This window comes from Rhinichthys klamathensis, unplaced genomic scaffold (genome assembly GCF_029890125.1).
Source record: "Rhinichthys klamathensis goyatoka isolate OS25496 unplaced genomic scaffold, OSU_Roscu_1.1 h1tg000011l_1, whole genome shotgun sequence".
NCBI classification, from domain to species: domain Eukaryota; kingdom Metazoa; phylum Chordata; class Actinopteri; order Cypriniformes; family Leuciscidae; genus Rhinichthys; species Rhinichthys klamathensis.
In genome coordinates, this window is record NW_026606564.1 from 2,556,801 (window position 1) to 2,570,735 (window position 13,935).

The following is a 13,935-nucleotide window of genomic DNA, read 5'->3' on the forward strand; positions in this document are numbered from 1 at the left end:
CTCTCTCTCTCTCTCTCTCTCTCTCTCTCTCTCTCTCTCTCTCTCTCTCTCTCTCTTTCGCTGTGGACAATTTCCAATGTTTAGTCCACATTCCTGCAAAGATATTTGAGAAAGACTTTTTTGCAGCTACACTTTTTGGGCAAATCAGCTCACATAATATGGCTAACTCATAGTTTCATATATTGACAGATTGATTTGGATGGCATATCGTATACAAATGGGGTAAGAAGGTGTGCATAGGCAGTCTTCATGAGTTGTGCGTATGTTGCATGCATAAAAAATAGATCCTCAGGATCGTAAAACAATCCTCTAGTACGTTTCATTTTTGATGTTGTATTTTTCAACACTGGGAAATTTTCAAAGTTCTCAGGTATAGATTATCTTTTTGCACAACTGCAATGCAATCAGTAGCATCTCTCAAAATACTTGTTCTGTCACACTTGACCTTTACATACTGAGAGCATTTTTTAAATACTGCTTCTGTGAATTGTACCAACTTATGCAATGAAATGCTACGGTTGACATCAAAGGAATTAAAGTACGCATTTATTTTCCATTTTTGTCTAATCCGTCTGATTTCTGCAGGGATTAACAGACCAATCATGAATATTGAGCGAGCGCTCATAGGTTACAGATGGAATCTACCGCCAGGGGATGCGCAGTGATAGGTGCTGGTGACAGCTGAACGAAGAGGAGCATCATGGGAGTAATTCCTCATTTCAACGGGTGACATTTGTTCTTGTTTTCGGCCATTCAAGTATTAAAAGAGAGGCAGGGATGATTCTGCATGAACTGTAACAGACTCAAATGGACCATCAGTGAAAGGATTAAGGTAAGATTGTTATACAGTATATAATAGTATACAATACCATGTAATAATGTAATGACCTATATACAATATAAAATGATAATAAATATATTCTTTTTATTATCCTCCATCACAGTCTGTATTACTATAAATAAACAATGTTACATAAATCTTATCTGTATTTTATTTGTATCATGGTTTGCCTAAACAGAAATTTTGCAATATCTTACTTTTTATAACTTAATTTTAGGTACTAATTTTAGGTGAATTCACCATGCATCCATTGTGATATTTGTCATTATCTTCAAGAGAGTGTATCCTCGTCACGAACTTGCACTAATTTCAGATAGCTTGGTGTGGGGAATCTAACACTGAAAGTATTGGTGTTATGCAAACTCTTACATAGTATGGTGTGCGTAAGAGGGATTCAAAAAATATTTAATCTACTAACATGGAATCCCTGAACAGCGACTCTGTCTGCTTTATCTTGTTGGCATTTTCTTGTTAAAGTATCCCTTAATTGCAGAATGGAGGAGGAGACAGAGGATCTCTCTGGGACACATCCAATAAGGAGTGTGGCAGATGACCCTCAAAGTGGACCCTCCACTGATCTATTGAAATCCAAAGCAATAGGTTCAGCAGTTTCTGCCCTGCAATCTAAAGTCAAAGCAGTGTCCCAGAGAAGGTTAAAGGCGGCGGAGAGAGGTGATCTATTACCAGAGGATTCCACAGAAGGGTCAGTGAAGAAACCCCAAGACGATGAAGTGCTTTCTCCTTGTCAAACAGAATACACCGAGCAGAGCAATAAGTCAAGCACTGTGCAAGAAGTGCTGGAACCCAACTCTGGGATGCAAGGAGAAAAGGAGACTTGCAGCAAAAGTGGGAAAGGCAGCCCATCTCAAGGTGTGCCAGAATTGTCCCGTGGGCTTTGTGAAGGGTCTAGCCTGGAGAACATTGCAGTGGGTGGTGCTGGTGAACCTCAAGGTGACACTGCATCAAAGTCGATGACGTCTTCTTCCAGGCACTGGGCTCCTCCCAAGGGCTTTTGGCGAGTGGCACGACCAGAGACGCTACTTCTTAATTCAGAGAGTTCCTCCACACTGGCAACTGCAAAAGATGTACCTCCCACAATTGAAGAGGGTCCAAAACGGAAGCCAAAACTAAAAACCGTGGGTGCACTTGTTCACAAGGAGTTGCAAAGGTCTGACAGCTTGGAAAGTGCTTTTCATAGGTGTCTCCAGACGGAGATTGGAGCTGCAGATCCAGTTGGTGGGCTGTGGAAGGCAGACAGTTGGGATACTGTGTGCTCCAGAGGAGGGTCTTTGTCTGTTGCAGAGAAAGTCGAGATGAACAAGACATACCTTAACCAATATCAAGTTGAGGAAATTGAGATCACAACTTCCATGCGTCCAGAGGGACAGTATCAACCACCAAAAGAGACACACAGAGGTAAGACCTTGGCTTAAAGGAATAGTTCTGTCATCATTTACTCGCCCTCATGTCGTAACTTTCTTTCTTTTGTGGAACACAGTAGAAGATATTTAGAGAAATGTTCAAAGCTGGTTGGATCCTGATGTCTTCTTATTTTGGGTTCCGTTAATTGCCTTGTGCCGTTTTTCACTGTATACGTGATTTAACCAGCATTAGACACTCGAGGGTCACTGAGCCAAAACTCACAGAAGGGAGGTTAGTATGATCTCTCAGAACAGATGTGCCTGCCTGTCACCGTAATTACAGATGTGGGGGAAGGGTTTGGGGGAGAGTGGAGCAGTGGAGATAATAGTGTTTTAATACCGTACGACGTAGGGATAGGCTGAAATCTGCCGGCTTGGTTTTCCGGAATGTTGTGTAACAGCAGGCTGAGCTCTCTGGATCAGAAGGCTACAGAATAACGGTTCAGTGTGTTGCACATAGCACCCTTATGTTGTAAGTGAGAAATTATGTGATATTGAGTCCAGTCTTGCGGCGGATGACCAAAATCATATTAATTTGTTGCAAGTTTCAAATACTTATTCAAATTATATCACGTATCAGCTGGGTTTTTGAAATCTGTGTGCTTGAGTTTATTATTTTACAGCATTATTTTTTTTGTTTTTACAGATTTACCTCCCTACAAAGTAGATTATTGGGACTCAGCAATTATCGCAAAAGAGCCTGTGTTTAACTATAGGTAAGAGACATCGCACTCAATCAAGCACATTATTGAATACGGCTGTTCATTTGCACTTAGCTGTTGTAGACCTCTGCCAGAACACAAATCCATGTGAAAGACACTCATCTTTTTTAAGATTAAGGCATGCACATGACATGCCCATGATAGAGATTATATAAAACAGATTTGCGCTTTGGCATTCTATGTTTATTTCGGATTTGTGGAAAGTATAGTGAAAGATCATCAATATTGGCAGTTTAATGTTCAATATTGTACACATACATGCAATTACAAGTTGTACTTTTGTAGGTTTGGATTACTGTTGAGACATATCAAACGTTTTGAATAATTATTTCATTTACTCAGGAGAGTGTCAAATTCTTTTTCTGTTTTGGACAGACCTCTGATCTCCACCACTGAAGTAACTCTCAGTCCACGTCATGAACAAGCAAAGCGTTTGTTAGAAAGAGCTCGATTCAAAGCACGTTCTCAAAACCCTAAGAGTGAAGCCCCCACCTGCCTTGGTCAAAGAGAAGGCCTGTAAGTCACCTTTTAATTCCCTTCTTGTTGTCCAACATCATGGGAATTACAGTCATTAATTTTATCACTGTGAAAAAAACCAATGCAATCCTAAATCCTAAATCTAAATCCAATGCAATCTAAAGTCATTACCCATATCCTGTGATGCACAGACATAATAATTTAAGCTATTCATTTAGAGTTGTGTTATTGTGTTATATAATTACATGTACTGCATATAACACATATTTGTCAAGCATTTTTTATTAATCAGTTTCCTTGGAACACAAATAAAAGTTGATCAAAAGCCTTCATTTATGTACTTCAAATTAATGCTGTTTGTTTCAAATCAGGTTTGAATGACAATTATGTAAGAGTGATGTAATAGAGATAATCAAATGATACAGACAGTGATTGCAGATCTCCAGGTGTTCTCTAAAAGCTCTTGTATCTGCTTTATAGGGAGCTCTTACCAATCAGTGTGTCATCCACCCTGCACACTGCTGTTCTTGTCACGGCTCAAGAGGAAGTGATTTCACCTCTTCAGTCACCGGACGTCCGTGGAAGGAACCATGAACGTGGGGTGCGCTCTCGTCGGTATGGCCAGTCGCCCACAAGAGTACGTTTCGAAGACGAGTCAGAAAAGGAGGCTGAGCGACGATACCTGGAGCGGGTTCGTGAACGTGGGCCAGTGGTGGTTGAGAAATGTCACTCCAGCCAACAGCTAAAGGGGGATCCGGTGTACAATATTCAGGAGGAAAGCAGGGGCAAGGCAATAAACTGGGTAAATGTTGGTATTCCTGTGGCCATATTAACCAAAGAGGGAGAGTGTTTGGCTGCCATGGTGCCAAAGGACGAAATGCTCAGGACATGTGAAACATGTGGAAGCTTCTTGGGACCTGCACAGACCAAAGATTGCCCTTCCAAGCCAACACACAGTATTGTAGATTCTCGGGAGAAGGCAGTCCCTCGATGGGTCAGTCCTAGCCAATCATGTCGCCAAACCATCCACCCGACCCTCATGGAAAGTATAACTTTTAGTGGAGGCGTCAGCCTGGCAGAAAGTGTAGGGCGGGGAGGTGTAGGAGGTGCAGGTGAGAGCACGTCAGCTTTTGGGAAGCTTCGAAGAAGGAGCAGGAAAGGAGAAAGCAGAGGCGAAACCAGTAATGGACCTTATGCTCGAAGTCAGGATCTATGGGCTCAGAGAAGGAACTCCAAAACCAGGTCAAGTCTGGAGGATCAATCTACTCGCTCTAAAGTTCGGAAGATGTCTGCACAAGGCACTACAGAAACCTCACCTGACCATGAGAATAAGGATCTCTCCAGCAATGTCAGGGACTCTCCTCCTCACCTCCCCATCAAATCGGCTCTAAAATCAGGATCTAAAAGCCGTCCGACAGGGCAACGGGTGGTCAAGCTAATGCCCTCAGTTCAGTACCGTTTAATTCACCTTGACCACCAGCTTGATGGAGGCTCTCACCATGAAAACATACAACCTGATGAGCACCTCAGTGTCACTCTCAGTGCCTCCCCTCAGGTTCTTCCTGTCACCTCAGGACTGACGTCTTGCAACAGACCATCCTCTCTCAGGTATTCCTCATCTATGCTGACAACAGACCTCCAGGCTTTGACAATATGGGACTCTGCAGGCGACCCAGTCACTGGTAAGTTTACTTGAAACAAGATCTCAAATGATGAAATGTGGCATCCCACTAGCCAACTCAAAACCACTAGTCCAGGATGTCAGACCTAACAATTTTAAGCTGAAACCTAGATGCTTTTCTTTCTGTGTTCTATCAACCATGTAAATTAAGCATACAATTGAAAATTGCCTGAAAAACAGCTAGTGAGACACTGCCTCTAAATGAACAACAGATTTACAAATAACCTGATTCAGAACTGATTTATTGATTTCAACTCCAACGTGGTTTGCTCATTCATTTGTTGTGCATCAGATCATTTGGTAAGTGAGGTTGTCTGTATGGATCCCAGAAGCATTTGCACAGCTCCTGTTTCCTCAGATTGCCACCCAGCTTTGAGAGCTATGGGAATGTCCAAGGCAGAAGACCTGAGGGCAGAACTTCTGAGAGCAGAGCACCGCAAAGCTGAAATACATTGGGATGACAGTTTAGCTGTGTCTAGGTAAGCTACATCATAAGAGATTCCTTACTTGACAATGTGTAATCCTGTCTATGGGCTATAGCTAATTGCAGATTTTATAGGTTTACATTTGAATCATAGTACACAAAGGTTCCTAAAGAGGTCAAACTCACCTGAAGGAGTTTCCTTAAAGCTGCAGTCCGGCGTTTTTCCTCTTTGTCGCCATCTCTGTTCGAAATCTGCAATTGCAGTCATTTTTCGGAATTATCAACTTTACGTGAGTTGTACTTCAACACGGCACAGCGCGGATGAACACAATGTTTGAGGAGACTGTGAGGCTGTCAGTCGCCGCGCCGGTGTGGATGGCATTCAGAATCACAGATTATTCTTTTTGGTAGAATGACCAACATAAGAATTTTCACCGGAAAATGTCCTCTGAACAAGTAAGAAACATCCACTTTTGCTCTAGTTCTGACATTGCAGTAAATCGCGCTGATTAAATCTTAGCTTATAAGTTATCATATCACGCAAAACCGTGCAAATTATACTTTGTTCTCAAATTGTTAATGTTAACAACGTAAGAATTGCGTGACTACATGTAATGTCCTTCCAATATGTATCCTTGTTTTCGCATGGGTCCGGTTGCAGTCTCTTTTTTTCTGTAGCCACTCCGAAGTCCGAACAAAGTCTTTTGCATTTTACAGCGGGTGAATCTGCTGTCACTGGTTATTGTCGTTTGAACCTTTCTGGATCCGCCATCAAATTGATAAGTTTAATTATATCAAGTGCTGTGAGAAAAGGCTATAAATCTCCACCTCCGACATCCTCACACGCAATATAGCCTACTAGCCGAGACTCCTTCTTTATGTGTACAGATGTGTGTGTACAGATGTATGTGTACAGATGTGTGTGTGCAGATGTGACGTAATGACGCAAAGACATGCTCGAATCTCCCGCGGAAATCCACCAGTACCACTGGAATTAAAAACATTATTACAAGCTTACCGTTTTGAATCGAGCTAAGGCAAGCAGAGAGTTTTGAACACTTGCTGGTTATGTATTTTCTCAAATATGTATTTTGGATCATTTTTAATCCAAAAAAAGCTACGGACTGCAGCTTTAAAGTTACCTTATAAATGGATTGGTTGAAAATAACTGCCCAATGTGTGGTGTGACAGTACATTTGCATTTGCGAGCAGTCAGCGACCCTACCAGACTCCTTAACCTGCACTGCATTGCCAGCGGCCCCAGATTATTGTTGTTTACATTCACTGCACTTTAAAAGATCACGCTTTTACTTGATCGGGACAAACTGTGTATCATTAGAAAGATTTAAGACTCCAGCTTCGATATTTGTCCACTGTTTATGATGAAACTCGGTTGCAGTGACATTAATTTCTTAATTTATGTCAGAAGTGTAAAATAATCAATAGGAAACTTGAATAGAATAAAAACACGCACAATAACATATTTCAACAACATTATTTGACTAAAATCCACATTAGATCACAATCGGAAGTTATTACAAACACTCAATGGCGGTTTAAACTTAATCTTTTAAATTGTGTTATGTAGCTAGATGCTAATTGTAGCTCTAATGCTCCTGAATTCCGTTAAAATAATTAACATAAGCTCCCAAGAATATGCTTTTTTTGTTGTTTTCTAGGAAAACTTCAGATAATATGTAGATTAATGTATAGTAAGATCAAAGTGGTGTAGATAGGCAAGCCATGTAATCCCAGAATAAAGGCTAATAGCCTCTGAATAAAAACAAAAGAAAAATGATAAAAGAGTAAAGATTAGGTTTCATACCCGGCAGAAGTGTGAAAGGTTTGTCGAGTGAGAACAAAAGAAACAGACATAAACCAGACATAAACAATAGAGTGCAAGTGGGTGTTTACATTTTATTTGCATCTTATCAGCCTTCCTTAAAAACTTACATATAGGCTACATGGTCTTAGAAAATGTTTCATAAAAATCATAGTTTTAGAGATAATATCCTCAGATTTGAAATGAAGCATGAGCAGACTTGTGGCTTCAGCTTCATCGTATTTCTAAGTTTCTACAACACAGCCAAATCATATTTTAATATATTTTTCTTAATATTTGTCTTATTTATTTTTATGTTTGAGATTATGTATCTCCATATTAATAATAGTCTGAGTAATTCTGAGTCTTGAACTATAAACTTTCAACTGTTGGGTATGATATTTATGCCCCACTTGCCAAAATGGGGGGTCTGGGAAGAGGGGTTAAACAAATTTAAAAAAAAATCACACTTGTTGTTTAGTTAGTAACAGGGAACAGTTTGAATGAAAACTTGGTAATGTGAAAGCTGTCATGTGGAAGTGGGAGTATGAGGTGGTCTGAGTTCGGTTATTAACTGTGAATCACATAATTTGGACTCGGGGGTTTGTATTTACAGGATTAAAGATAATTATTTTACAATAAATGACTGTAGTCAGAAATTTACAGTGAAATGAATGCATCTGGCTTATTTTCTTATGAATTTCTGTTAATCAACAGCAAAAAGATGCTGCCATCACAGTTATTAACTGCTCTCGTTTTACTGTGAATTCACATTATAAAGTTGTCTTTATGCCACTGTAAGAAATTATATTGTTTAGTGCTGTAATAGTTTAGATGTACCATAATGGTGATTAGTGTTTTCTTGTATATTCATATTTTAATTTATGATCTAGCTAAGTCAGAAGTGTTAAAACATTTGTTAAAACAATGACAAGCTAGAATATAAAATAAGCTAATTGGCTGATTTAAGGTTAGTCAAACTATACTATTATCAGCGTTATTTCAGCTTAAATATTTACCAATATCTTATTTCAAATTCAAAATTGTTTGGAGATTGATATTTCACAATAGCAAAGCGGTTGCTGAGATTTATCTTTGAAAGGTGACATCATCTTGCAACATATACTCGACAAGACATACAACACACAACAATGGTGACACACAACAAAACATAATAATAATAATAATAAAGATCATTTCTGAACATTACAAAATAATCAACACAAACTGCTAAAGTGAACAAAAAATAAGTTCAGCAGCACAAATAAAACCAACAAGAATCAAGAAACTCCACAGCATAATCTATTCATGCCGCACTGCATGCTGGGTACTGTGGTAGTACATAAATCTTCATAGTACATATGCAATGTAGAAATACAGTATGATATCGTGGTAAACTGTAGAGTGCAGTTAGATACAAGGGAAGTCCTCTGAAAAAAAAACTTGTCTTGCCTTGCCATACTGTGGAATTATTGTGAAAGTAATGCATGTATTAACCTGGAATATACTGTAATTTCACAGTACAATTTTGAACAGTGTATTTTTACATTCTGAGAACTTGTGAAGAGCTTATAAAATGTGTAACAGAGTCAAAACAGTGTCAGGAATTACGCCGTAATACTCACAAACTAATAACTGCTGCAAGGAGATGTGGTTCCGACGCCTGTATTAACTGTAATGGGCAACCGTAGCTCCTATGGCGAGAAAAAAGATATGCATTCTGTCCTTTTTAGGGTCGCATCTTGTGACGTCATGTCCTGTTTTTGGTTCATTTTGATGTCTATGGTTTCATGTTGTGTTCATATTTCAGTCGAACTGCACTAGAGTTTGTTTGAAAGTAGACCAAGACCCATCTTTTCAGCGGTTTGGGTCCGCTTGTTTGGTGCGCACCAGGGACCGTTATTTAAACCACACTAACAGAGCAATCGCACCAGAGTTTGAGTTGAACAGACTCTAAGCCTTATGATGATAAATAGATTACTTCACAAGATAAATTGGTAGTGCTTTTACAGTCATTTACAGCACTCGTGATTTTCTTCCACCACTTCTTTGTGTAGGAGAACAGGGGAGCGAGAAGGGAGGCCTAAGTTATCCCTCCGTCGCTTTTTCTCAGCCATGGGACTGAACAGTATGGGCAAGCTGGTAAAGGGCAGCCGGTCCAACAGCATGGAGCACCTGTGTTCCCCCAATGCCCGCTACAGTTCTGCCTCCCCTAGCCCTACACACAGAGGCCTGGTCCCTCTGAAGAGGACCCCCTCTCTCCAGTCTCTCCACACAGTGAGTTCACTTCTTTGTTAAAGAGTTAATGCACCTACAATAACACACAACCTTGCAATATCATGAGAGATCATTTGGACTGTAGCTCTGGCTTTGTTTAATGAAATTGAAAAACTTATCATGTGGTTTGCTGACCTTAATACATCTGCAGAATTATGTAACAACACACTTTGATCAGTCTGGTGGACCGAACAGAACAAACTAGAAGCAAATGTATTCTATTTATGGAGGCAAGTTGACATTAGATGCATGTTTACTGAAATTAATTGAGGCAAATTGGTTATAGAAAATATAAATATAGGATAGTATAGGATACTAAAGGCTATTTGACACTGACAGAGCCAGCCGTGGGCAACAGACACGTTCATTGGGTTTTGTTGGCATTGGTCGCTGCTTGTTTTCATAGACTGGACATGTTGATTCGTCGTTTGTCGGGTCTATACTATATTAATAGGAAGAATATAGCAAAAACCTACCTGGGTCACCTAATACCTAACCTATACCTCCTCCCCCAATACTCATTATGTGAAAAACAATAACATAATAGGCTATTATATATGTGTGTGTGTGTGTATGCACCATGCTAGTATTTGTATGTATGCTGATCTGATTGTATTACAGTACTTTTGAGAATGCTTGAAATCCAGCTTTTCCACTGCAGAAATAAAATGTATTTTAAAATATATAAAAGTAAAAAATTTATTTTAAATTGTAAAACATATTTCATTGTTTTTATTGTATTTTGCTCAAATAAATGCAGCCTTGGTTGGCATAAGAGACTTCATTTAAAAAAAAAAAAGGTTTCCACAAACTTTTGAACAGTAGTGTATTTATTTATTTATTTATTTTGGTGTGAAAAATGACATGTTTTCCTGATTCACTCTGTAATAAAAGTACTTAAATGGTTAGTTCACAAAAAAATATATATATATTGTCATTAATTATTCATCACCCTCATGTCATTCCAAAGCCTTTTGTTCATATTCTGAACACAAATGAAGATCTTTTTAATGAAATCTGAGAGATTTCTGTTCCTCAATTGACACTGGAGGATTTCCACTTTGACGCTTCAAAAAGTTCATAAAGAGACTGTAAAAAAAAAAATCCATATGAATAGAGATATTTTATATTATTCAGATATAAATAACACAGTCTCATCCTAAGACGTCATATGACGGACGCTTTTGACCATACGTCAACATCAGACGTTTTAGGGTACCCTTTAACGTCAGTTAGATGACGATCCTAGGGCGTCATCTAACTGATGCTTTACCTTTAGCGTCAGTTAGATGATGCGGGTAGGTTTAGGTCTGGGGTAGGGTTAGGATTAGATAGCGTCATCTAACTGACGTTAAAAGGTACCCTAAAACGTCGGATGTTGACGTATGGTCAAAAGCGTCAGTCATATGACGTCTTGGGATGAGACTGGGCTGATTTAAACATTGATCAGTGACCATAAACAGAAGCCCAACCAAACCTGCTTGATGCAAGAGAACCTCATTGGTTCTTGCTGAAGCTCAAACGTGATGCGTAACACGAGAATGAACCTCATTGGTTCTTGATGAAGCTCAAACGTGCTGCGTAACACGAGAATGAACCTCATTGGTTCTTGATGAAGCTCAAACGTGCTGCGTAACACAAGAATGAACCTCATTGGTTCTTGATGAAGCTCAAACGTGATGCGTAACATGAGAATGAACCTCATTGGTTCTTGATGAAGCTCAAACGTGCTGCGTAACACAAGAATGAACCTCATTGGTTCTTGCTGAAGCTCAAACGTGATGCGTAACACGAGAATGAACCTCATTGGTTCTTGCTGAAGCTCAAACGTGCTGCGTAACACGAGAATGAACCTCATTGGTTCTTGATGAAGCTCAAACGTGCTGCGTAACACAAGAATGAACCTCATTGGTTCTTGATGAAGCTCAAACGTGATGCGTAACATGAGAATGAACCTCATTGGTTCTTGATGAAGCTCAAACGTGCTGCGTAACACAAGAATGAACCTCATTGGTTCTTGATGAAGCTCAAACGTGCTGCGTAACACGAGAATGAACCTCATTGGTTCTTGATGAAGCTCAAACGTGCTGCGTAACACAAGAATGAACCTCATTGGTTCTTGATGAAGCTCAAACGTGATGCGTAACACGAGAATGAACCTCATTGGTTCTTGATGAAGCTCAAACGTGCTGCGTAACACAAGAATGAACCTCATTGGTTCTTGCTGAAGCTCAAACGTGATGCGTAACACGAGAATGAACCTCATTGGTTCTTGATGAAGCTCAAACGTGCTGCGTAACACGAGAATGAACCTCATTGGTTCTTGCTGAAGCACAAACGTGCTGCGTAACACGAGAATGAACCTCATTGGTTCTTGCTGAAGCTCAAACGTGCTGCGTAACACGAGAATGAACCTCATTGGTTCTTGCTGAAGCTCAAACGTGCTGCATAACACGAGAATGAACCTCATTGGTTCTTGCTGAAGCTCAAACGTGCTGCATAACACGAGAATGAACCTCATTGGTTCTTGCTGAAGCTCAAACGTGCTGCGTAACACGAGAATGAACCTCATTGGTTCTTGTTGCTGAAGCTCAAACGTGCTGCATAACACGAGAATGAACCTCATTGGTTCTCGCATGTCAAGTGAATTAGCTTGAGCTTATGTTTATTAAATCTGATGTGTGTTGATCAATGTTTTTATGTGTATAAAAGCCTAAATTAAATCTGTTCATCATATAAAGTGATTGAGTCTCTTCAAAATTTGGACTAAACCGTTCAATTCATATAAATTAGTTTTACGATCTCTTTATGAACTTTTTGAAGCGTCAAAGTGGTAATTGCGTAGCGGTCAATGGAGACAGAAATCTCTCAGATTTCATCAAAAAGATCTTCATTTGTGTTCTCAAGAAGAACGAGAGTCTTACGGGTTTGGATCGAAATGAGTGGGAGTGAATGATGACAGAAGTTTTTAAAACTATAATACCCATGTAATGTCAGATGTTTGAACATGTCAGTAAAATCCAAGTTTATCAAAATGTCAGTTGTTGCTATTTACATATGTTTTTTCATTAGAAAGACAGTGTTTTAAAGCTTCAGTGTTTCTGTCTGCCACCAGGAGTCTCCTTTGGCTCAGTTACGTAAAGCATCTTCTGTCCAGAGTCTACAGTCCCCGAAGAGGAAGTTTGAACGTTCCACTATATTAGGAGAGGTACTACTGCCATTGAGTTTGGCACCAAGGTGTGTAATATTAAATGTGATACAATCTCTATACATTTTTAGTATTAAAGTCGGCATGAAATGGAAGTTGCGATTAGTCTTTTCTTTTTTTCAAAAAAAAAAAAAAAAAAGTGTATAAAAAATAATGATGTGCATGGATCAATTATTTATAACAAGTACTGCAATATTCTATTTCATGGTTACTTTAAATGCATACTTCATGCCTCAGATATGTAAACTCTGATTCTGCTGTTAAACCATATTGGCTATGCCAAATTTCTGATTGAGTTCCAGGCAGCTCCAAAAGGAAGAGAGCATAGAGGAGGCACTACAGGATTCTCGAGGTCCACTAGGGCGGCTGGTGCAGGCCTTTCCTGATGGGACTATACTGATAGAGCTTATCAGACCTGCCAACAATAGACCCTTTGGCTTTGTCATCTCTAGGGGTAAAGGAAGACCAGACTCAGGTTAGTTCCCCCCACATCATGACACCCAAACCCTGTATAATGTATGAAAGTATTCAAAGCATTTAAAGGTCTTTAATCAAAATCTGTTATGCTGGTTTTATAGGTATATATGTGGAACGGGTCGGAGACAGTACCACAGAGAACATCTACACTGGACTTCTGGGTGTAGGAGATGAGATTCTAGAAGTCAATGGAGAAATCATTGCTGGACTGACCCTAGATCAGGTTACACGCCTCATGACCCGTGACAGCAAAGCCACGATCCGAATCCTTCCACATTCCTGGATCAAGCACTGATACAATTGAGAGGCTATAAATACAGAGCGTGGAGTTATACAGATAACATCAAAATAAAGGAAAGTTTACAAAGCGCTGACTGAGATGACTTTAACACAGTACTGTTCTTCAGTCATGGGTTAAGAAATCCAAAATGTTTGTTTTTTTGCAATGTTTTGTTGACAGAGCAATAATAAATAAAACATTTAAAACATGTGGGTTTTTAAAAATACTTGCCACTTGGTCTTTTTTAATAATTGTAATGATTTTCGTTGTCGATGGATGGATGGATGGATGGGAGGATTGCTACC

General features: G+C 39.5%; 1 protein-coding gene across 1 annotated transcript; it reads left to right on the forward strand.

Moving 5' to 3' along the window:
- The first annotated feature begins 1,335 nt into the window (after nt 1-1,335).
- Nucleotides 1,336-13,684, forward strand: si:ch211-13f8.1 (uncharacterized). The gene is made up of 9 exons (XM_056267277.1): nt 1,336-2,257; nt 2,909-2,978; nt 3,360-3,500; nt 3,942-5,143; nt 5,501-5,621; nt 9,446-9,665; nt 12,781-12,902; nt 13,176-13,348; nt 13,452-13,684. The coding sequence occupies exons 1-9, from the start codon at nt 1,336-1,338 to the stop codon at nt 13,643-13,645; spliced, it is 3,165 nt and encodes a 1,054-aa protein (XP_056123252.1). The 3' UTR covers nt 13,646-13,684.
- Nucleotides 13,685-13,935: the final 251 nt, after the last annotated feature.